This window comes from Bactrocera dorsalis, chromosome 6, assembly GCF_023373825.1.
Source record: "Bactrocera dorsalis isolate Fly_Bdor chromosome 6, ASM2337382v1, whole genome shotgun sequence".
NCBI lineage: Eukaryota > Metazoa > Arthropoda > Insecta > Diptera > Tephritidae > Bactrocera > Bactrocera dorsalis.
In genome coordinates this window covers 15,399,655-15,426,676 of record NC_064308.1, presented here as the reverse complement: position 1 = coordinate 15,426,676, position 27,022 = coordinate 15,399,655, and the positions used below count along the sequence as shown (strand labels likewise).

The following is a 27,022-nucleotide window of genomic DNA, read 5'->3' as shown; positions in this document are numbered from 1 at the left end:
CCGAGGCTGTGTTTGCTTTTACATTGGGGGTGTTTTTTTACGTGGCGGGTCCCAAACCCAGCGCACAACCCTATGCAGGGGATATTTCGCCTTCTCACTTTAGCTCGCCTTCAAACGGATGTTCTTAGGCTACCCAGAGGATACTTGGTCAAAGACCGGAAGTCGTGAGCTGCTTGAGTCATATGTAAAAGAATCGTTTCTGGCCACTCCCAAGTGAATGGCGATCAGAGAACTTTCCTCACTTGCGTGAACTTCTACACATGGCTCCATCCTCCAGTTCATTCAACACTGATTGAAATTTCTAGATGTTTAAAGCAAGAACACAGCTTAATTAGTAATTTTGAATCAATTATGAGAGCAGTTCAACATTATAATAAAACAATTAATTCTGTAACAGGTAAACAACCTTGCAAAATTTTATTTAATAAAGAACCTCACGAAAATATGAAAATGTGTTGCAAAATGCACAAGAGAAAATGCTAGAGCACCATAACAAGAAAACGCTTCATAAAGGTTATTAAAAAGGAGATATTATATATCAAAAAAAGGAGAACTCATAAGGATAATATCAAATCTTAAATATTTTACATTCCATATACAAGAAAAAGAAATTTTTTGTCTAAATAACGTCACATATAAAAAGACTTTCACCAAAAAATAATTAGAAGTCGAAGATAATATAAAATGTATCGAATTTAAGAGTATTTAAGAGTCAAATTTAAATAAATTGTAAATATAAATTTAGATTTCAAAATGGTACTGTTCAAATTTATAAATTAGTATATAGCCTCACGTACTATATATCTTTGAATCGGGGCGCTACAATTTAGAGGTGATCGAGTTAATACCACCAGTGGTATGTAATATGAACATATCTATTATATGTCATAAATATGTAACATGGATATGCAGTTTTTTTCCGCCTTAAGTGGTCCCAAGATGTAATTCATAGATTGTAAGATGAACCTTTCCACTTATTACATATGGTCTATCTTAAGTGGATTGTAGACATACTTCCTACAATGTAAGATTAATATTTGCATCTAGGCTTAAGCAAAATATTGTATTTACATAAGAAGACGAAACAAAGAAAACGAGACAGTTGGCCACGAGAACTTGGCACAGTTATTAATTTGTATGTTTGTACAATGCATTTATATAAATAGTGATATGGAGTACTATAAATCAATGTGTGTGTTCGTATGTTATCTTTTTTATGTGTGTAGATAGTCTACGAATTTAGAGTTACCGCCGAGCGATTCTGTCTTGTGAGAGTCACACGTCTCTAAAATTGAGATTTTAAATTAGAGAAAATTTTTGTGAATTGAGACGATTTTGCAATTCAGTATGTGACAGTTACAAACATCTCTCAATTGGAAACGAACATGGCTAATCAGCTCTTACATTTCATAATTAGAGACGTATTTATACTTGAATGAAAATAAACACAAATAGTTTATGAGATTTATTTTGTGAGGTTATTCTTGCTCAAATCTCATAAGAAAATAAGTACAAAACACTCACCACATGAGTTTAAAATCACTTTGCTGTGAACCAGCTGTTTTACAAAAACAATCAAGACAAAATAAAGAAATGGACAAATAAGAAAAGTAAGTAATTTCGCAAATTTATTAAAGTTAGTGCGTATATAATAATTTAATTTTTTTTTAGTATTTAATGTGAAAGAACAACTTAGGAGCAGCTGCAATTAATACATACATCAATTTTTACAAATAAAATCTTGTCCAAATTATTTACACATAAATATTATATGTACATATATTACTTTCTATCTAGCGTACTGCCCTCCGTCAACAAACTGATTGGACTTTATCAGTGTGGCTTTAGACCTGGAAAATCAACAACCGACCAGATATTCACCATGCGCCAAATTTTGGAAAACACCCGAGAAAGGAGAATCGACACGCACCACCTATTCGTCGATTTCAAAGCTGCTTTCGACAGCACGAAAAGGAGCTGCCTCTATGCCGCTATGTCTGAATTTGGTATCCCCGCAAAACTAATACGGCTGTGTAAATTGACGTTGAGCAACACCAAAAGCTCCAGCAGGATCGGGAAGGACCTCTCCGTACCAGTGTAAGCCCCACCAACAATGTCAGCCTAGAAATCCAATGCAGGATTACTCTTGCCAACAGGTGCTACTTCGGACTGAGTAGGCAATTAAGAAGTAAAGTCCTCTCTTGACGAACAAAAACAAAACTCTATAAGTCACTCATTATACCCATCCTGCTACATGGTGCAGAGACTTGGGCGATGACAACAACTGTTGAGTAGACGTTGCGAGTTTTCGAGAGAAAAGTTCTGCGAAAGATTTATGGTCCTTTACGCGTTGGCCACGGCGAATATCGCATTCGATGGAACGATGAGCTGTACGAGATATACGACGATATTGACACAGTTCAGCTAATTAAAAGACAGCGGCTACGCTGGCTAGGTCATGTTGTCCGAATGGACGAAAACACTCCAGCTCTGAAAGTATTCGACGCAGTACCCGCCGGGGGAAGCAGAGGAAGAGGAAAACCTGCACTCCGTTGGAAGGACCAAGTGGAGAAGGGCCTGGCTTCGCTTGGAATATCCAATTGGCGCCACGCTGCGAAAAGAAGAAACAACTGGCGCGCGGTTGTTAACTCGGCTATAATCGCGTAAGCGGTGTCTACGCCTATTAAGAAGAAGAAGAAAATTATTCAACATAGTTCATTGACATAGTTCAGCGAATTAAAAGACAGCGGCTACGCTGGCAAGGTCATGTTGTCCGAATGGACGAAAACACTCCAGCTCTGAAAGTATTCGACGCAGTACCCGCCGGGGGAAGCAGGGGAAGAGGAAGACCTCCACTCCGTTGGAAGGACCAAGTGGAGAAGGACCTGGCCTCGCTTGGAATATCCAATTGGCGCCACGTAGCGAAAATAAGAAACGACTGGCGCGCGGTTGTTAGCTCGGCTATAATCGCGTAAGCGGTGTCTACGCCAATTAAGAAGAAGAAGAAAATTATTCAAATCAAATTTATAGTGCCGAAACGTTCGGAATGTTAGAAAAGGCCTTCGGTGAAAATTATCTGTCACGAGCAAATGTTTTTGATTGGTACAAATTATTCAAAGTGGGTCGAGAATGCGTTGACGAAGACTTACTCCCAGGATGGCCATCGACATCAACTGACGATCAGCACGTCAATAAAATGACGGAGTTGGCGTTTGATAGTCGACCATAACACTCAGAGATTTTACTGCCCAACTTCGTAGGAATATCGGAAGTATCAGTGAAAACCATTTTGAAAGATAATTTGGGCCTAAGTAAAGTGAAAACACGATTGGTTCTAAAATCACTCAAAACAGCGTCGCGTTAACGTCTGTGAATCAATCATTTCCGACTTCCACGATGTCATAAAACATATTATTATTGGCGATAAGTCTTAGATCTATGCTTACAACTCAGCATCTGTCGATCAATCGGCCGAATATCTTGGCAAAGGTTAGCCGAAAAAGAAAAAACACGATAAAGCAGGTAAAAAATCATGTTTATGCTCACAGTTTTCCTCGATTATCTAGGTGTGGTGTACTCGAATTCCTTCCCACTGTCAATAAGGAATACTGCTTGAGTATTATGGGTTGTTTCCGCGACCAGATAGGCCAAAATTATGAGCCGACAACTCTTCGCTAATGCACCGCCGAATACTGCATTTATTCATCGTGGCGTAACCATCGTATTCGCCTGATTGAGCTCCGTATGACTTTTGGCTATTCAACAATTGAAAACATTAGACGTGAATCGCTACGCGCATTGAAGGCTATTTCGTAAATTTCGACTTTGGCAACTGTTTGGAAAAAACGTTGTCACAAGTTTATTGGGGCCAAGGCGGATTACTTTGAGGGGGACGATCATTCATCTCACATAGCAATTTTGCATTTTTTCAATACTTTAGCCATCCATGCCTGAATGCTGCTATAACATACATACATATACATATGTATGTATATTACACATTGTTTCGGAATTTGTGCGAAAGCTGAATACGGAGTCCGTTCACCATCAAGCAAAGTGGCTGCAATGCCTGATGAAGCAATTTGGTAGCGATAATAGCGCGGGATCCAATGTAAAACATTTTAAAATCAAACACAATTATATGTACCAATAGGGCGCATTTTAACCAACGCACGTGAACATATGAAAAAAATTGTTATAAAATACTTACTTAAATTCCGCAATATATTTCCAAAAACACTAATTATATCCTAATATAATATTAACATAAACATGATTTTTTATAACAGAAAAAGGAATCAAGGTTTTACATACAGTTATATAGTATTGCTGAATTCGACCGCAGCACTATCTGTTGGGACAAACTGGAATCAAAATGGAATATGATTGAAAATTCTACACAGCGTCAGTTGCACAGTCTTTAGGATTTATTATAAAGTATTCCGAAACTTAAAATAAATTATAAATATATTTAAATATAAATTTAAATTATACCGAAATGTAAATTCTAGTCCTTCTAGAAGCCACCTGCAGACACACAAAAATTTCATTGAAATCGGTCAAGCCGTTTAGGAAGAGTTCACTGACGTAAACACGAACAGAAGAAATATAATAAATGTAATATAAAGATATGCAAATGAAATAATTTTGTAAATTATTTTATATTTTATTTAAATAAAATTAAAAAAAAAACATATGTAAAGAAAATTTGCCAAAATGCCAACCTTTTGCCCATTTCATCTCCTTCAAAGTAATCCGCTGTTGATGGGATCAGAGTCCCATATTTTTGAACACTGATTCTTATGTAAAATTTAACGGGGAATCGAACAAAAATGTCCATTTTGAAAAAAAAGTGGGGGAAGAGCACAAAAAGCGGGATTTGTGGAAAAAACTTGTTTTTTTTGGATTTTGAAATTTTTTGTGGATTTTGAAAATATTTTTATCAGAAAGCTGAGATTTTTTTACATAAAAATGGATAACTTCAAAATTTTTTTCACTCAATTTTGAGGTCGTTAAAAAATAAAAGAAAAAGTCATTTTTTTGTTTGATCTCAATTTGAAGTGCGCGCCAAAAAACAATGGAGCAACTTTGGCCACTAAAAAGTTTACAGATATTCTTATTTTAGTCTATATTATGATATTCTAAAGTTTCGTCAAAATCGGAGAACCACGGGTACAAAACCGTGTCGCCAATTGATGGAATGTCCCATATATATTAGGGTGTCCGTTATTTACCAAATTGATTATTTTTGACGAGACGCCCCTTAAACTCTTAGTTTTCCATCTAAAAAAAAAATATCAGACCATAAAAAGCCCTTAATTTTCATAATAAACCTTGCCCCAAACACGATACATTTCCCCTTGAAATTATATGGGATTTTGCCACTTTTTACAAATATTTTTTTTTCTCTGGAACTTTCTCGTTTATAGGAATAAAAAAGTCATATTCTTATACAGAATTGAATGCTCTACAAAAAACCAGGAACAAAACAACTGAATTTTACAAAAAAAAATTTCAATTTGCCGTAAAAGTTCGAAAATTCAAGAAATTACCCAGAAGTTTAACTCTAATAACTTTTAAAGGGGTGAGTATATCGAAAAATTGTCCAGACGTTTTTTGTAGAGCATTCAATTCTGTATAAGAATATGACTTTTTTATTCCTACAAACGAGAAAGTTCCAGAGAAAAATAAATATTTGTAAAAAGTGTCAAAATCCCATGTAAATTCAATGCAAAATGTATCGTGTTTGGGGCAAGGTTTATTACGAAAATTAAGGGCTTTTTATGGTCTGATATTTTTTTTTAGATGGAAAACTAAAAGTTTAGGTGGCGTCTCGTCAAAAATAATCAATTTGGTAAATAACGGACACCCTAATATATATGTACATATGTGTGGATTACTGTTAAAAGGAATAAACAAAAAATATTGTGAGTATGACAAAATAATAATAATAAATTTCAAAGTCATTAATTGCTGTGTCTTCTTTGCCTCCACTTCATCATATAGCTCACGGTAGCATTATAGTGTTTCATTTGATTGGGCTTGCAGGCAGTTCTGTGTTTGGGTCCAAGTTAAAGATACATATATGTATATAATTTGCTATTTCAGTTGCCATTTTGGAACTAGTATTACGATAAAATGTTAAAAAAAAACCTTTTGTACATTACTGAGCGTACTTTTGATACTATTGGCCAATTCTTTTTTCAGTTTATTAATTTTAGACGCGTTTTTCTCAAAACTACTTTTTCAAAGTGAACTTTTTATGCAATAAGGGTGTTTTCCACCCACAAAATGGAAAATAGTAGTTTTCACTTTAAATGGCCGCCAAAAAATTTTAAATTAAAAGAAAAATTATCAGAGAACGATGGGAAGAAGGTTTGATTGTAATTAGACTAATTTTTCTTGGTTTTTTATTTTCGCATAATTTCCAGCCGAGTTATGGTGAACACCGGAAACGCCTTTTTTTTAAGTGTTTCTGGGAGAATATCTGTTACCGGCTTATGCTTCAATACTTTTTCATCAAAAAATTACAATATATTGTCAAAAGTGTGCTAAATAAAGTACAAAAGGTACGAATATAATTACTCACTCCATATTTAAAAAAAAAAGTATTTTTTTAACTTAAAAACCTTACCCCTCCCCTTAATGTAATGCTTAAAATACTTACAAAAAAGTTGGCAAGTATTGATTATGCTATATCGAGTACAATTATAGAGAAAAGCGAATTGTTGGACGCTTCGTAGAACTCTGAGTGCCTAAGAACTTCAATAGTACATTACATTGGTACCCAAACATGCCTAAATATGAACAACATTCAAGACCGTGGCGTATGTGGCATATGAAGAAAATATTCATATTATATACATGTGCGTTTTTATAAGTATGTTTATATATACCCGTAAATAGATAACATGTATGTTGATATTTAAGTACGGATGACCATGTTCACAAAAAAAAACAAAAGCGATTGCATGGAATAATCTTGCAAAACCGCAATCGAGAAGCATCAACACAAGTGGCACTGAAATAAAACAGAAAATGGGAAAAAAAGAAAGAAGACGACTTATTCAGTACAGACCCCATAGTTTATAAAATAAGTCATCATCTTAATTGAGACAGTAAACTGGATATTGTTGTTGGAATTTTTGCTTTTAGCGTCGCTTTCGTTAACGCTGTTTTGTCCACTGCCATTGCCATCTCACAAGTTTTCAGCCGCTATTGTATTTCCTGTTTTAACGCATTGGAGTTTGAAGAGTACTTCATGCAGTCTTGATCATTTAATTCTCGTCATGCCTTCGGTAACCACTACAATAACAAAACAAAGCTGAAGTTGGGCTATTCTCGAGCGAAACCGAATAGTAAATGCTGCTACAGATTATATATAATGGATTGATATACCGGGTTTTCCAAAAGGGATGATATTAGGTTGTCAAAAAAGTCTTGCGGTATTTTCGCTAGTTGGCGCTGAAAGCGCGTAGTTCTAGTTTTATTCGTCGCATCGGGTCATGCTATACCTTTTTGGAAAGCTCATTTCAGGCGTTAACACGTGTTTGATTGATTGTCGTTTCTTTTAAGTCGTTCGTGAGTTATAGCGTCGCAAACATGGAGCAAAATAAAGAAAAAATACGGCATATTTTACAGTACTACTACGATAAAGGCAAAAATGCAGTTAATGGACACGATACAGTTTCCATTTCCACTGCACAACGATAGTTTCAACGTTTTCATTCTGGTGTAGAGGTGGTCGAAGATGCGCCACGCTCCGGAAGGCCTGTCGTCGAAAATTGCGATAAAATCGCTGAATTGGTCGAAAGAGACCGGCATAGTACCAGCCGTAGCATCGGTCAAGAGCTGGGCATGAGTCATCAAAAATTCATTTCAATTTCAAAAAAAAAAAAGATCAATAAAAATACCGTAAAACTTTTTTGACAACCCAATATAATATAATATATATTTATAAGTGTAGTTTCGGCCATTTTAAATATGTCATGATCTGTATTTTTTTCGTTGTATTCAGCGATCTTTACAATTACATAATGAAGAGATATACGCAAGAACAACGTTTACATATTATTCAATTTTATTATGAAAACAATCGTTCTCCAGTTGCAACTTTTCATACGCTTTTACCATATAATGGTCGCAATAATCGTCAACCTTTGCTCGATATTCGTCGAATTGTTTAAAATTTCGAGCGTACATTTTCTTAACATAATGTTCAAGTGCCAATAAGATAAAGAACCACACGAAGTATTGAAAATATACCGCAATATACACAAATAGACCGCAATTTGTCTATTCCAAGACTTTCTTTTGCGTTTGTATCAGTATAAAATTGTTCTCACTTAGGAACTGAAGCCGTTTTACCTTGGAATAACTTGAAAACGATAGCGATTTTTTGAAGAAAATCATCTTCTTCGATGAGGCTCACTTTCATCTCTGTAGTGCGGTAAATAAACCATTCTGGCGCGAAGAAAATCCACAAGTTACTCATGAATAACCATTATATTAACTTCAATTGGCAGTTTGGTATGGTTTGTGGTTTGGGTAAATCATCGGTCCGCCCTTCTTTCGAAATGAAGCTGGTGACCCTTAATGTCAATGGAGAGCGGTATTGATCGATGATAACCAACTTTTATTGGAAGAAGCTGATATTGACAACATCTGCTTCCAAGAAGACGGGTCTACGTGCCACTCAGCACTTGCAACAACCAGATTATTGCAAGAAAATTTTGAATATTCGATTATATCAAAAAATTTTGATATTTAATGGCCTCCACAAGAAGTAGTCCAATGGTGTTCGGACTACTTCCTGTGCCGTTATTTGAAGTCATTGGTTATTAGGAATAAACCAGACTGTCTTCAAGCTTTTCCATTTAGTGGAAAAGTACTCGAAAATTTAGTTCATCGAACTCATTCCTGCAAAAGAAGTTGTGGAGGCCATTTGAATGATACTAAGGGATCAATGAGAAATTTTAGAAAAATCGATTTTTTTTATGCTACATTATCGGATAGTATACACTGTAATAAACATTCTTTCAAGCTCTGAAAATCTAATTCAAATTATTACGGTCACTACAGCGTTTATTGTAGAAGGAGAATAGAGTGGAGAACATAGCGACCCCAATCTTTTAACGCGTTTCTCTGGTGTTTTTCAAAACGGTTTCCATTATGAAACGAAGAGTTTTGAAGATATCTGCTGTCAATTTGGAGAGAACATTTTTGACGTCATTCGCTATCGCGCTAGGAAATATTTTTTTTTTTTTTAATCTTCCTATATTTTTTTACGAAAAAATGTCAAAAAAAAGGCCATATTCGATACTTTTTCTTCAAAACGCCGCCATTTTGTCAAACTTCAACAAAGAAAAAGCTTCCATAGCGCGATAGCTTTTTTAATTTTTGTTTTAGATCAAAATTGTGGCTGCAATCGTGGACATCGTACAGAACATACATCGGATCGATTAGTTAATTTCAAAAAAAAAATTTCAATAAATGAAAAACATGGAAACTATCTGAACAATTAGTGTGCTATTTTTTTATCATATCATTGTTATTGGAAAATCCTATACATATATTTTGATATCAATCGATGATTATAACGAGATACTTATCTCGACAATTGAATTTCATTTGTTTGCAAAACTATGTGAACATCTGCTTGAATGAATAAATTGAAATCAAAACGGCATTCAAGTTCGTAAAGTCAGAGTCGGGTAGTAAAAAAGTATAAGAGAATTGTCTTTTAAAAGCAATTTCTTGATCGTGTAACATCTTGGTAACGTAAGATTCATGCAGTTAAGAAGGAAAAATTCCTAAATATTGTAAATAAATATATTAGAAACTTAAGTTATTAACGAATTGCACTGGTCCATAAATCCAATGAAAATTTTACCTAACTGGCGGAAGTTACCACTTTTTACTTGAAAATTAAGCCATTTTCAATAGCAGAAATCCTGTTACAAACAATTATTAACGCCACTTTGTGTAACATATAACGTATTATCAATTAATATGAAGTAATTGTCGTATGTAAATACATATGTCAAAATCAAGAAAGCAGTTGCCTACTGTATTTTCATAATTTCGGGGTATCTTTAATGGAAATAAGTATGTATAATTTATCATGTATTTACGAACGTTTCTAAATGAATTCTTTAAGTGTAGTAAATGTATTTAGATATACATTTCCTGAGATATACATATGTACTTATGTATCAGAGATGTTCATTGTAAATCATTAAATTTTACTATATTTTATAGGGTTACAGCGGATTATTATGTGTAGTAGTTTACTCTTGTGAAGCATGCTACGTCAGTATGAAATTTAGTCATAAAAAATTAAAAATGGTCGGACGAAACATAAAGCGAACATAAAATCTCTTCTGTTTTAAGACATTGGGAAGTCGAATAATATTTTCTTTGAATGCAAATAATGAAGCTGTGTGTCCTAACAATGTGTGCATTATAAATAGTATACTTGTATACCATATATATATGAGTTTGTATGAACAGATTTATGTATGTACTTTTAAAGATGCTTCTGACGACTGTTTTATTTTCTTATTAAGTAAACAAAACAATCGTTAATTGAAGTTTTGGTACTGTGTGCCAGAGGAAAGTACAAATCTCATTTGCTTATTCCAGATTAAAGCCTAAAAGCATGGTTTCATTGAGGTATATTCAATAAAGAACAAGAAAAAACGTTAACTTCGACTGCACCTTAGAGGTGCATTTCTTTTAGTAGCTATGTGTTCATTTTGTATGGAAGCTATATGCTATAGTAATCCGACCTGAACAATTTTTTCGGAGATTATATTATTACCTTAAGCAGTAATCCATGTCAAATTTCGTGAAGATACCACGTCAAATGCGAAAGTTTTCCATACAATTCCTTGATTCGTTCGGTTTGTATGGCATCTACATATATGCTATAACAATAACTCATAAAAAATTTCGTGAAGATATATCGTCAAATGAGGAAGTTTCCCATGCAAGCATTATATTCCGATCATTCAGTTTGTATGGCAGCTATATGCTATAGTTAACCGATCTGAACAATTTCTTTGGATATTACATAGTTTCCTTAGAAAATAATCTATACCAAATTTTGTGAAGATATGTCGTAAAATGCAAAACGTTTTCCATACCATCACTAGATTCCGATCGTTCAGTTTGTATAGCAGCTATATGCTATAGTAAGCCAATCTGAAAAATTTCTTCCTATATTACATAATTATCTTAGAAATCAACCTGTGCCAACTTTTGTGAAGATACATTGCCAAATGTTTTCCGTACAAGAACTTGATTCCGATCGTTTAGTTTGTATGGAAGCTATATAGTGGTCCGATATCGACATTTCCAACAAATGAGCAGCTTTATGAAGAGAAAATGACGTTTGAAAAATTTCAAAACGATATCTTAAAAACTGAGGGACTAGTTCGAATTTATACAGACAGACGAACGGACGGACAGACAGACAGACATATCGACTCAGCTCAACATACTGATCATTTATATAAATACTTTACAGGGTCTGCGACGCTTCCTTTTGGGTGTTACAAACTTCGTGACAAACTTAATATACCCTGTTCAGGGTATAATAATTGTTCAGATATAAGTGGAAGCAAGTTGTCACAAAGATATCCAAATAAAAAGTAAAGCAGCATTGACAAACAAAAAATATATTGTATGTATATGTACATATGTATTTCAGGCTTTTAGCAACATTAAACATTAGTGGTTCGATTGCATAATAGGGACCGTAAAAATAGTTACAAGTTCCTCGGACCCACCATTTCTACATTTCTGCACGGCTGCAAATATATACAATATTAAAATAGTAGCGCATCTGAAGCTCCAAATTTTTTTCCTGTGCTTGGCTTGTTTGATTCTTACTTCAAAACTATACGACGCAGATCGAGGGAATATTCTAATATTACGTCGATAAGGAAGACACAATTTTTGTATTTTATTCGTTTTTATTAATTACTAAAAACTCAAATTAAATTAAGGAGGCTATTATTTATATATAAATTTTTTTTGCCAGTAAATTATATTATATTTTTTTATAAAAGTAAAAACGAAATAAAGAAAAAATTTTATTAATAAATAATTTAGTGCTTCGCAGTTTTTGTTTTTTTGGTTTTTTAAGTAACAAAATGTCAGCCTCAGCAATTTTATTTCCAATTGTTTATAGAAAATTGAAATTAAAAAAAACCGTTTCTCATGTATTTAAAAAGCTGCATAAATTTCATTGAAATATTCTAAGCGAGTTTCGAACTACAGTGGCCAGTTCAAAAAACATAATTTTGTAAAAAAAGGAATTTGAAGTTTTACACCAACGTTCCGCAGCGCCCGAGTACTAGATATTGGCAAATCATCGAACAACTCGAAAAGTATTTGTTGAATTTACTAAAAATTTCAGAGATTAAATCAAAGATATTGCACTTTAAGAAAATGCAAAAAAAAGATCTTTTTGTAAGATCTGATTACACCTAATCCCATAAAACACCGCTATACGTAAATCAAAAGACCTATTCGGCGGTTAATTTGAAACTTCGGAAAAATTTATGGATTTGTGAAATCGGAGTATGAATTTCACCATTCCCAGTGAAAATCGAATATCTAAAACAACTCATAATAGGAACCTTGATCGAACTTTCAGTTTCTTAATATTATTATAATAGTTAATTTTATGTATAAAAATAAAACTCGATTTCGTTAGTATCCCGCATAACGACCGAACCATAGCAGAGAAAGGCGTTAAAAGTTGCAAACATGTTCATTTAGCCCTGTAGAAGATCCCTACGGAGGCATACATATTTATAACTCAAGAACGGCTGAGACGATTCGGCGGGAAGGTAGCTTAGAACCAGGAACGGACAAAAAATTCACACAAAAACGTAATTTTTCAAAATATAAACAAGTGTTCAATATCATCACACAGCCGCTGCCAGGGTATTGCAATATATTTCTTTACATACATATGTACATATGTATGTATGTATATGAATTATACTGATTGCTAATGAACAAGACTGTTTTTTGACCGATGCATCGCCAGGCATTGCGGTTGCTTTATATATTATGCTATGCTATGTATATATATACATATGTATGTATGTACAGTGGCTCACAGCTTATTTCAAACAGCACCAATAAAAACCTTTAAAATCCCATAAAACGCAGTATACTTCTTGAAAGTTGAAAGGTATTATTTATTTATTTCGTATTTTTAAGACATTTTTCAAATATTTATTAATATCGAAATGACAAAAATTACGACCACAGATTATTTCGACCCATTGACAATGTTAGGAAAAGCTTTTTTGGCCATTTCAAGCTTTTTGGGGCATTGTATTGTCCAATTTTTGCACATCGTAACATTTTGCTGAACTAATTATTGATGTATGATCGATATAAGCTATTGCATTTTGCTTTTTCTAATGTTTCGTTTAAATATTAAACAAAAAGTACTTAAAAGTAGACGAAATATAATAGTATAAAACAAAGTCGCTTTTTCTGTCCCTAGGTCCTTAAATCTTTAAATCTACGCAACGGATTTTGATGCGGTCTTTTTAATAGATAGAGTGATGGAAGAGGAAGGTTTATAATATATGTGTAATGACATCCTTTAAATAGTGGAGAAATAGTGTACAGGTCGGCATAGGCGGTGGTTCTCCGTATAACACTTTGTATTTAGCAGCGATCGGACGTGTTTATTATTGCAGCTCTCTAATGAGGAATATTTAAACAGAAACGATGAAGTATATGCGTAGAATTTAAAAGGAATTCTTCCTCAAAAATAATACAATTGATTATCATGTGCAGTCCACTAGAATGACTATCGATTTGACTCCAGTGTGAAATGATGGAGCCATGTTTCTATTGTCACACACCGACGAGAAAATTCGGTTTTAACTATTACGATTAAAGACCACTCAAACACTTCTCAGAATCAGCAATTCGTTGTTTTTGTTATATTATGAATATGCGTTGCACCCACTTTGCACATACATAGCTTTCGCGTCTTTAGGGCGCCATTTCCTCGGTGCTCATTTCGCTTCTTTCCAACTTAGCAAACCTCTTTTCAACGGTTGATTCTTGCAGAGCATAAATTCAATAGTATTTTCCACTAAAAGCAAAACATACATACATAGGTAAGTGCGTTTACATTGTTTTGAAAACTAGTTTGGCTCAGCTTTTTGGACTCTTAGAAAATAGAATTGTTCATAGGACTGCTCGACCTAGCTAGCTGTAAGCCCCTGTATAGACATTGACACACATTCGTAAACACATGTGGGCATCCAGGTAAATAGGTTGTGTTTGCTACTATCCGGTAAATTATAGGACTCAGTTTAACAAAAAATGCTACCTGCTCAAAAAAGGAATGAACTCATCAAATGTGCGCATATTCACATATCTTCATGTATTTACAGCATCCACATATGAATAAATGTATGTATGTATGTGTACACTATCACATTTATAATTCTAGTCCGGTCGATTTTAATTGTTGGCTTCGTTTTACATTGAAGCTCGCCACAAATTTGGATGTGAAGTCAACTCGGGCAAATAAGATCGAACAGCCCTTATGTCTACTCAACAGCATCTACATATGTATATAAAATTAAGTAATTAAACTAAATCAGAAACATACTACATGAAACAGGTAAAAGGAAAAAAATGTGTATAGTTACACATCCCTCCATGGCAAACATGTATGTATATTGGAGTGTGTGCGTATATACATAAATGCATATGTACATATGCAAACCTATTCAGGCAATAACTGAGTCCGCATAACTATTTATAAGCATATCCGACTGTCCAGTATAAAAACACTGAGTAATACAATCAGTTTGTAAATGAACAACACGAAACAACTATTCTACAATTCCTCTTTTACACACAATTCTTTTTCTCCAGCCTGCCGGCAACAAATCTTATCACCAGCGAGAGTTCGTCGATATGCCCAAATTGGCAGCCACGCCATGGCACGCCTGAGTTTATGTTGAGAACAATACATATGTACATATTACAATGATAGAACTTAAACTACAGCAACAAAGTACACTGTTCTGTTTTTGGCTGAAAGTGCTACAATGTATAATATTGAAAATATACATATGTACATATGTACATAGGTGTAGCATGTATGTACATAAGTATATGGATTTGCTAAATTTTATATTTTTCAAAGGATTTTCGAACATCGGTATTTTTTTGCCAAATCAATAAATTTCGAAAAAACGGTATTATATTGCCAAAGTAATTTTAAATTTCAGAAAAATTTTGGAAATTATTCTACGAATGAGTTAACGACCTTTTCAGTGTTTTTCGGATATACATACATTGTTAACATCGTAGTACCAAAATGTTGTGAACATTACTATTATTTATACTCTTCAGCTCTTCTTCATATGTGACACGTTTTGTCGTTAGCGAACGACAAAGAAATACTTGCTAAACACAAAGACAACTATTTTTTCGAAGTTAGTAGAGTAAGGTTATTTGAATGTAGAATTGCAGAGTAAAAGGAAAATAATATATAAAACTTAATAAGAGAAGCAGAAAAATACAAAGAAATTATTATGCGAATTGTTACTAGTTTAATAACCATCAAATATAAAACGAACCCATTATAAGTATGTCCAATATATGTACATAAAAGTGAGAATATGTGTTCCTGAGCAACTGCAGTGAATTATGAAACTATACCGAAAGTGAACTAGTTTGCAGCTAAAATTTACTGATTAAAATCAGTAGCAGTCTGAAAATATCAGATTTATGTATACCAATTATTTTTATTATTATGACTTTTTAATTATTTTTATTTTTTATTGTTTCGATTTACTATAACAGAAGAATAAGTATGAACAATTTGAGGCCTTTAATTTTTAACATTTTAAGCTAAAAAAAATAATAGTATTATGTTATCTCTTAAATCCAAAATTTGACAATTGTCAGTTCTTAGGGTATCACACACAAGTTGTTCAAGGGAGATCCCTTTAGGATCGACCTCCTAATCTAACCTAAGTCATCAACAGGTATTGTAAAGGCATTAGTTACTGGCCGATCATACTAGTTGTAAAATATTTTTAAGTAGTTGGATTCAATGCGGGGCTCATATGTACCTACTTATGTAAGTATATTCTGGTACTGAACACAGCGTTAAGGCAGCGTGGAAGGCGTATTAAAAAACGTCCCAATATATGTAAGTATATATGCAGAGATACTGCTTTTCACTGTCTCATTTCATCCCTCATTTGTTGCTTCCGAGATTGTTTTCCATGCGTAATTGCTTGCCTGCAGTATCTTATACACAACCATCCACACAGCGTGTACTGTTAAATAAACATACAACATACATATGCATGTTTATGTGTGTTTGTGAGTAAATCTCCTATACACGTTGCGGAGTTTTTCGATGGCTTAATGAAGACGTTCTTCACATAATAAAGCGAAGAGCATTGCCATTACGGACACAAAAATTACAACAACAAAAATCTAAAAAAAAAACCTGTATGATTTGGATGACAGGTAAATAATGCCTTCAAAAAAGTGCTGAGACAACGTGCGTTTATGAATACAACTAAGAATTTCCAATTACTATTTTATAACATTATACTATCTCCCTTTAAGAAAGGAACCATTCAGGTGGTCGATCGTTACGGGCTAATCTAAAGAATTGTGTCATGTATCCAAATATAGTGATTTTACTTTAGTTCAAGTTCAGCAAAGCAACAAATAATTATGTACATATAAAAAATTACCAAGATCACCAGACGCAGAAGTAAGATTAAATGATTCATCATTAAATGAAGTTTCGACTTGACTTGACAGAAATTGAAAAAAAAATTTTAAGTAATTTTTGTTTTGAATAATTTCCGGAAAACCCCTAAAAACAGCCCTCTTCTTTTTCACATACAAACGAATGAATGTCGTTTGTAAGTAACGCTGAGAGAACGGCTGCACCAATCTTGATGAAATTTGCAGAGGTTGTTCGTTGTGGATCGGGGAAGGTTTGGAAAAAAATACCTTATACTTTTCATGAAGAAAAGTCGGAAAATTGGATAATTCCAAAAAGTAAATTTTTTCCACACACATTTTTTTTTAAATTTTGTTTGTTTTGTTTTTCAATATTTTGATTGTAAATTGTTTGCATGGTACAATTTCGGTCGCTTGTTTTTTTATTCCGGCTATTCAAGAGAAAAATTATTGAAAATTATTTAGTGAAAACTTTACGTGTGTGTTTTTACGTTGTGTTTTTTTATTCCGGCTATTCAAGAGAAAAATTATTGAAAATTATTTAGTGAAAACTTTACGTGTGTAAATGTCGGCCGGCGTTCTTTTTTCCATCAACGTATGGCAGCCCAAGGCAAGGCAAGGCAAGAAATACTCCCAGGATGCGGTGACATACGTGCGGAATTATGGATTGCGGTCAATCAGCAAGCGATCGTCACGATGGTACAGCACGACTTTTCAAACATCAGTTACGATGTTTGATGGACTTTATCTTGAAGCAACGTATGTACATATATGAGGTGCTGTTAGATGCTAGATGTACTCTGTTGATCAAATTGATGAAATAATTTCTGCTTCAGTTTGTATGTCTGACAATAAATGCACCAAACACTATCCACGTGCTTTTCTTTCGGAAACACAAACTAGAAATGATGGATATCCACTCTATCGGCGTCGCTCATCAGACGAAAATGGCAGAACATTCAGCATTCAATTTAGAATAGTGAATATCGAAGTTGCCAACACACGGATCGTATTATATTCACCATTATTGTCTTATTCACATTCAAAACTCATATCAATGTTGAGCATTGCAATTTGCTGTAATCGATAAAATACGTTTGTATATATTGCCAAAGGAAGCAACGTGGCGGTTATTGGTCTTGAACGATACGGTCGATACGTGAACTGTAATAAAGCGTTTTGTAGGATATTTACTTTTGCAATTCATGAACGTTTTCCGACTGTTGTGGGTCTCGCAGTTAATTTGGAGAATGAGCAAAGAGTATATTTCAACCCACAGTACAGCCAGGAAACGCCGCCAGCAACAAAATTATCATTTAAGAGTTTTTTCTGAACTTTCATCAGTGATCCGTTTGCGAGAACATTGCTCTATTCTGAAATACCTTGATATTATACCTAGAATGCATCGTCGAAGATATAGTTGCGCAGAAAGCAAAGCCAACCAGTAGATTGAAATCCAGGTGTGTCCTCAACTAATACCTTAGGACGAATTTACAGAATCCACCCGAAAAACGACAATTGTTTCTAACTTCGGTTGCTATTGATTAATGTACGCGGTTCAACTTTATTTGAGTCATTGCGTACTGTGAATGGGACGGTGTGTGCAAGTTTTGGAGAAGTAAGCCAGCAATTATAATTGCTGGAACATGCTAATCACTGGAATTAAAATGAAGTTCGCACACTTTTCGCGATAAACATTTCGACATAATAGCCTTCAAATCCGCGTCAATTATGGGATAAGAACAAAAATGACATTGCTGAAGACATTTTACATCGTATTCGCTAAGAATTGGAAATGGGTCAATTCCGGTTGATACTTTCGGTGGTTTGATATTAATTCCATTTGACGTTTATCAACTCACGAAAGATGAACTCGAATGTTCGGACATTGGCCAAATCATCGTAACTACGATTCCTTAAATGCACACGCAATGTTAGCTGCCAAAAATACCGATGTTGTTGACTTAAACTGGAAGGTTCAAAGTCAAATTCCGGCAGACTTGCGCTCATACAAATCCATCGATCGTCTTGACAATGAAGACGATTATCCATTGCGATTAACGATTTGCCATTTCAGTTGAAACGTAGTCCATTTCCAGTGAAAATTGCATTTGAGATGACAATCAACAGGACACAAGGATAGTCGCATTGTGTGTGGCATAAATTTGGAAATGTTACACGGTCAGATATACATACGTGGCTTTCTTTCTTTCTGAACATCGGAACAGAAACAAAAAAAATTTTGTTTATCTGGCTGTGTTACATTGAAAAAAAAAATGAAATGATAAATTTAACTTTCTTCTCATTTCAAAACACATAATTGCACACAGAAGAACGGCTGCGAGATCAGTTAGTAATTAAAAAAATCTGTATTATTCACTGCGTCTTCTTTGTCATTATTTCTTCATACAGCTCACGGTAGCATCTACTGGGTATATTAGGTAAACTTATAAGTATATTAATACATCTTCCAGAGTGATCGATGCTTTCGGCAAAAAGTCAGCAATATGTACTGATGTCCTCATATACTTATGTATATATCGTTTTCAGACATCAGTTTAGGTTTGTAGACATCAGTTTTGATCTTGAGGAAACACTTTTTGCCAAATAATATGTGCTATATGGGTCGTCGGCATTTTATCATATAGAAAGGATTTTGCGCACTATATACGATTTTTGATAAATTAGGCGCTGCCAAGCCCATTACTAAAATTTGGCAATAGGCGTGTCCACGAATTTTAGAAAAATTTATAAAGATGGCTTCAGTAAAATATGAGGTAATGAGTTTTAAAGTGAACCACACCTATAGTAAGTGCTTCGATATTGCCTACGTCCGTGATCCACGTTATCGCATTGGCAAACCACCGATTGAAGCTCGTGCACCGTCAATAGTTGAGTATGTATCGGTTTTTATAAATAATTAACTGTTGGATTATCCCGAAAATATACCAAATATTTTTGTCTATTAATAAAACTTTTTTTCTGTGCTATTGATTTTAAATGAATATCCAAGGATTATTTTAGTCAGCGCAAGAAGCTTCGGTTGGAAATGGATCAAAACAAAATTACTTTTAAAATTATATTTTATTTTCTGAAATTCTGTCGGATCAAGTTAAACCCTTATTTAATGATGCTATGTTTATACTTTAATAAAATAAAAATAATTTATTGGCAAAATAATTATTTAAAATTGTAATTTTTTCATGTTTCTGACTACACCTAATCCCAATTTCAATATGCAAGTATGTACTTGTATCGCAAAATCTGCAAAAATGTTTTGTTTTTCTCGACACACAGGTAGTGCAGCTATCATTATGAACTGTATATGTTATATGCTTATTATAGTGTTATCATAGTCAATAGGGAAGAATTTCCACGTAAATGTAAGTTAACCATGACAGAGTAATAGTGTTCCTAAAAAGCAACAAAATAATTTAATCTCTGTGAGTTCCGAGTTCTAAGCAATATAAATGTTTTATGATCTTGAAATCCAGAGCGGGAAGTGCGTAACTTGGTTTAGCTCCAATTCAATTCCAGGCAAAATCCCATGTTAATAAAACAATGCAGGAAGTAAGCTTCTGAGATCTGAATCTACTATTTAGTCAGAGGTTTCAAATTTTCTGAACATCTAAATTTTTAAACATTTTTTAAGCTCTCACAACAGTGTGATCAATTTACGTTCACCTCATTGAAACAATTAATTGATTTATCTAGTTGTTACTCCAAGGTGCTTCAGTCAGTACCTTACGAAAAGTGTAACGCTAGTAGACTCCAATAATGAAGACATCGAACTGCGATACACATATACATATGTATGTATACAAATGCATACATCTAAATAGATGCATTCTAACTTGCAGTTGAGTGTAAACGTTACACACACACATGGATGTACACGCATACCCGTCAAAAGAGCAATCAAAGAGATTTGTCAGGGAAGAAAGAGAATTTTTATATTTTTTTATATAATACACATACATACATATATATATACGTAAGTTCTCACGACTCTAAATCAATAGTTAATTTTTCCGTCGTATGGAGCTGATATAAAAAACATAACAAAATAATTTGTATACGAGTATATTACCTAAATAGTAATATCGCATCATCTTTTTATTCCGCCGAAATTGACAACTATCAATGCAAAAAACGTAATTTGCCGATAACGTTCTTAATAGAACCGTATATTTATTGGAAGCATAATTTGCTTAAAAATATCAAGCGTTCAGAGTTTTTAATTTTCTAGCGTTTGATTCTCAGTCATAGTATGTATTCACAAAAATCTTGAATGCATAAAGAAATACATTCACATGTACACACATACATACATATGTACATATATGTGGGGATATGAAACAAATATTTCAATAAAACTTGGTATTTTTTTATAACATTGAAAATACCTGAAAAACAATGTTTGTATCTTATTATTATTATCTGAGCTTCTTGTATTAACGTTTAAGTTTACTCAGGTCTACTCGAGAGCATATTTTCAGCAATGTCATAAATATGTGTATGTATAACTTATACATTGAGGCACATAATCAGCATACGGTTTAAGTATTAGAATAACGAAAATCATTAGTATACATACATACATATAAACTAAAGTATATCCATACTATAAAAAGTTTAAAAATCTTATAATAGGTACATATATGGTAAGTAGGGTTAGTATTAACCCGATTTTATCTATTTTTGGCATTAGTGTATGTATATTACTAAAAAAAAAATATGCCCTCTGAGTTTCATTAAGGTACCTAACATACCTTCACCAATATTTAAGGCGAAAAGATTGAAAATTTTGACATTGGTTATATAAGGTCGACAAGTTTTCAAGCACTTTTATTAATTTTTAGCACAGAAATTCATTATTATTAGAAAAATACGCTTTTCAATTTTATTAAGACAAATCTATTCTTGACCGCTAAATGCGGAAACTCGAAAATTTGTCTCTTATGTATATGGGAACTAAGAGAATTATTGATCTGATTCAATTCATTTTTGACTCAGTGTCTAAGTCCGGCTTTCCAGTTGGCTTTAAATCATTTAGAGTGATTAAAATGTGAGATATTTTATTAAAATCAAGTAGTTAAGGCTTCTCAAAAATCATAAAATTTCTTAAAAGTCTTGCGCTCCATATAAAGATGGACTAGACCTTGGTCGAAACCTCATATCCCTAACATAATGAATTCCGATTATCTTACTTGAAGATGATTTTGATATATTATGTACATACGTACTTTTCGCAGAAAAACAATTTAGTCTATGGCATATAATATAAGTTTATAAGATACAAATTTCATTCTTGTCGAACAATGAATGTTGAATTCTTTCTCAACATTTTTAATATTGTACATACATATGTATAAATACAGTTCTGCCAAGATCTGAAGGTATTTCCATGGTTTTGATCATTGCAAGTTGCATAAGTAGGATATGCTCCGTTACACTCGAACATAGCCCTTCTTTGCTTGTTATAACTGCTGTTGTTCCTCTCTAATGAGATTTCTTTTACCAGATAACAGTATTTTATCTCTTTATTGGTTTCTTTTATTAGTTTTCGAATAATGGCGTTTTGTGGCCGTGACAGTGGTCCGTTTTCGCCCATCAACGAACTCGTCCTCACTTTTCTGCCAAGAAATATATGTACCATGTTTCCTTAAGATATCCAAATTTTTACTCAAGTTATCGCTTGTATGGGCGGTCAGACAGACAGTCACCAGGAATTCAACTCGCCTCGTCATTTTGATCATTTACGTACATATATTTACATACATGTACTTATGTAAATATAACTCCTTATCTACCTGGATAATTTTTAGGAGAAACAAACAACAGTTAGGTGAAGAAAACTATTGTACTCTGCAGCAACATGTTGTAAAAAGTATAAAAATAGCAGCACACAAGTGCCGAAGATTAAATGGTTTCGCGCTGAAATATAAACATTATAATTGCACACTAAGCATAAATATGACACATTTGCACACGTTAATGTGCGCACCCAATCGTATGTGTTTAGATAATATACCCAGCAAACATATAGGCAAGCGTTTTGTAAATTAAGATTGCAGCAAGCTTGCATAAATAAGAGTTTTGCGAATGTCGTTGACAATTTGTTTGCAAATGCAAGTGTTTTGCGAACGTCGTTGACAATTTGCTTGCAAATGCAAGTGTTTCATAAATTTAAGCAAAATGTGTAGTTCTCGCCGCAAAAGATTGTGCTAATAAGTTGTGTTAATAAATTATGTAAAATTGTTCTTAAAGTTGTTAAATTAAGTGCGTTTGGTACTTTTAATTATCATTTGCTATTAAAAAAGGTAATAATCTACTTATTTAATGTCTGCAGCAAAAAAGAAGAAAAGTGTTGTGCGCAGCAGCTTCGAAATTTTTGAACATCTATGGAACGGTGCGGCTGCAAGTTCTGTAAGTACCCAGAGTGAATTTGTGGAACAGGAGGTTGTGCCTGAAGCACAGAATAATTTAGATTCCTTGTTGTCAAACGATGATTATATTTCTGATGAAAGTGAGAACTCGTCCGATGGCGCTGTTATTGATTTCAATAAACGTTTAGCTGCATGGTTTGTTGAGAGCAATGTGTCCAATGTGCATGCTAATAAATTATTGAACTTATTAAGCGACAAAATTGAAGGTCTACCAAAAGATATCAGAACGCTAAAACGTACGCCGACTAATGCTCCAGTTGTCTCGTTTGCAGGTGGAGAATATGCGCATTATGGCTTGAGAGACTGTTTGACAGATTTTTTGCGGGAATATAAAGTGCATACAAATATTTTAGAATTGATCCATCGATGTTGGATTGCCAATTTCGAAAAGTTCGCTGAGGAGCGTGTGGCCTATTTTAGTGAATGTAAATGGGACGGATTCAGTTTTCGTGGTTGCTATTTTTTGTGGACGGTCTCATCCCAATGATGTGAATAAGTTTCTGGCACAATTTGTCGATGAGTTGAACGATCTTCTCCAAAATGGATTTTCATACGAAAACAAAACTTTTGTAATAAAATGTCGAGCATTTATTCTGGATGCACCAGCTAGGGCACTTATGCTTGGAGTCAAAGGACACGCAGGCTATAGTTGTTGCACAAAGTGCATTCAGAGGGGCGAACGGAAAGAGAATCGTATGATATTCCATTATCAAAATCATCCTTTGCGCACAAATATAAATTTTTGGCAAAGAACTGATGTCAGCCATCACAACCAGCAAAGTTCTTTGGAAATTGAAAAACTTCCAATCGACGTGATCCAAGTATTCGCTCTAGATTACATGCACGTGGTGTATTTGGGTGTAATGAAGGCTTTGCTTGGATCCTGGATAAAAGTTAAAAATTGCAATTATTCTTTGCAACAAAATGATATACGAAAACTAAATACAGAATTTCAATCCATTGCGTGTTACATACCAAGAGACTTTTGTAGGAAACCACGGGATTTAAAAGAGATAGACCGCTTCAAAGCAACGGAATTCCGTCAGTTCCTTTTGTATACAGGCCAGGTTGTGCTAAAGGACATATTGAGTGAAGAGATGTACATTCATTTTTTGCAACTTAGTCTTGCAATGCGAATTCTCCTCAATGCTGAAGATTGTGTACAAAACAACAAATGCGCAGAGGAGCTGATAAAGGATTTCTTACTCAGAGTCCCTGTTTTATATGATGATTTAATGTTAACATATAATTGCCACTGTTTGAGTCATTTGGCCAGAGATTCCATGCACTTTGGATCACTAGAGACAACCAGTGCTTTCAAGTTTGAAAATAAATTAGGAAAAATTAAGAAACTAGTTAAGAAAAAAAATAATGTTCCGTCCCAAATTTACAACAGACTAGTTGAGCAGAGTGTACATGGAAATCATCATACAAATATTGTTTCTAAAAAATCTACAGTACAAAGTGATGGCACTTACAAATTCGTTAAAACTAAAAACTTTTATTTATCATCTATTGCACCTGAGAACTTTTATTTAGTACAAAAATTACGGGCTAAGGGTACAAGACTTACATAACTTATATGATAAGCCACTTCAATCATCGCTTTTTAATATTTACCGTGCCGAAAATCTCAGTTTTAACAAAACACCGAATCACCATACGCTTGACGAAGTAACATCAAAAGTTATATGCTTCTACACCAGATCGTCTTATATATTTGTGCCACTCATAGCAGATCATGTCGCAGAACAATCTCAATTACATCGTCGACCCCATTAATGATGACATCGCATCCTCACAAACTATTTATGTGATGCAACCAAGTCCAAGCACAACAACAACTTCTTTGGATAGTGCAACGTCGTCGGGTAAGATATTTATTTTTAAAGGATACTTTTAACATAACACCGCAACACTTTTCTCATATTTGTTTTAAATTTTTTTCGGCAGCAATTCAATTCAATTAATCATCGACGCATGTCAAAAGGCTGCTGAAAAGGTGGAGGAAAAAAATAAGCTAATATTGTTGCGCCTAACAGAAAACGTTGAGGGGATGCGCAAAGAAATCATTGATCTTAAAAAAGCGGTATCACATAATAACGCTACTATTATGCCGTATGCTAATATTGAAGACTTCCTCAATTTTGAGAAAACTATTCTGGAAGATATAGATAAATTTTCCTTGCTGGTAAGAATTTAAATTTGAAATATCCGGTGACTGTATACTGATGTCGATTTTATTTATATTTTTAGAAGGCAGATCTAAAAAGATGGTCAACATCCAATTCGAGAAAATTTGTTACGAAAGCGTGGCAGAAGATTATGACTGACAACGTTGCTGAGAGCTTTGCCTGGCGAGGAACTGCAGATAAGAAGTGCATTAGGGCCTTCACTGTCGCCACTGCAAGGCAAGGAAGAGGACTTTGTGTTTGCCTCTAAGTCATATTTCCAGTACGCAAAAAATCGTATTAAAATTAAAACAACAAAAAAAGTAAACTAAAATACTAAGTAGTAATGATTTTTTAAATGAAAAAACAATGAAGTTCCTATTTTTATGTTTTAATGTAATATTATTCTATGAAGAAACCAAATTTAATATTAAAACTGATTTTTAAATGTATCAATAAAAAAACATATCCAAAACAAAGTAAATGTTTAAACGCTTACTTATTTCATTTTCTTCGCTTACTTAAGCATTTTCAAAACGTGTTTTATAAGCATTTAGAAAACGTGTAATTACGTTACTTAAAAAACATTTTTTGCAATTGTCTTTTAAACGCTTATAAAGTTGGGTCCTTTTCGATTATAAACCCCTTGCTTTGATGTCTTTTGTAAAGGTCACAGCAGCGTTTTATAAGTGTTTTGCTTACATGTGAACGCTTACAAAACGCTTATTTTTATAGTATGTAAATGCTGGCTGGGATAAACACAAGCGTATCACTACATATCCACATCCATATAATTTTATATATTTATGTACTATGTATGTATAAGACAATATATTGCTTTTAAACAGAAATTAATTAGGGTATTCCATCAAACTCATAAATGCCTCATAAAATTCATAAACTCGTAAAATTCTGTGCCTTATAAATGAGCTGTCAAAATTTGTATGAAAAAGAGTTTATGCGTTTCGTATAAAATTATGAGGCAAAATCGACGCGTATTTGCTTCATAAACTGATATTTTACCTATTACGCGGCTTTTATACGTATGAAAAAAAGGAGCGTTCCAAAAAACTGAAGCGTAAATTTTTTAGCTTATAAGTTTCTACATTTACGAGTTTGGTGGAATACCCTAAATGTAAAGTTTGCACATACATACATATGTAACTGTGTTAGAAGCAAATACTATAAACTATCGTATACTCGTAAAATTAGGTATAAACTATGCTATTCGCTTTAGTGCTGTAAATTTTTGTTCTTGCTGCATTTGGTAGAAATATTTTACACTTTGCCATATACGAACTGTCACATTACGAAAAAAGCTGGGATATACAAGTATAAGTACATAGCATACATATGCATGTATAGATGTACATACGTACAAAAATAATTATAAGTAACCGAAAAAGATTTTTCATTTAGATTTTCCTGTAACGTATTCATGGAAGCATATCGTCACCTGAAATGCAAATTAACGTATCATCAAAAAATTCGAAATTGAGTGTCTTATTGATTATGATTCACTACTTCAAATTGCATTCATAATATTACATATGCCCAACATTTTCAGGTTCTGCCCTCAGATATAAACCAGTTTTAACTAATATTAAAATTTTGTTTCACTCATGTTCCATT

General features: G+C 33.6%; 1 protein-coding gene across 1 annotated transcript; it reads left to right on the top strand.

The window, feature by feature from the left end:
* The first annotated feature begins 22,417 nt into the window (after positions 1 to 22,417).
* On the top strand, positions 22,418 to 26,785 carry LOC125779397 (uncharacterized). The gene is made up of 3 exons (XM_049460741.1): positions 22,418 to 25,090; positions 25,173 to 25,410; positions 25,476 to 26,785. Exon 1 carries the CDS (start codon positions 23,837 to 23,839, stop codon positions 24,794 to 24,796), a length of 960 nt encoding a protein of 319 aa, XP_049316698.1. The 5' UTR covers positions 22,418 to 23,836; the 3' UTR covers positions 24,797 to 25,090; positions 25,173 to 25,410; positions 25,476 to 26,785.
* The last annotated feature ends 237 nt before the right edge of the window (positions 26,786 to 27,022 follow it).

Coding starts and splice junctions, on each gene's coding strand:
- LOC125779397 (XM_049460741.1), top strand. CDS start 23,837: ATGCTTGGAGTCAAAGGACACGCAGGCTATAGTTGTTGCACAAAGTGC.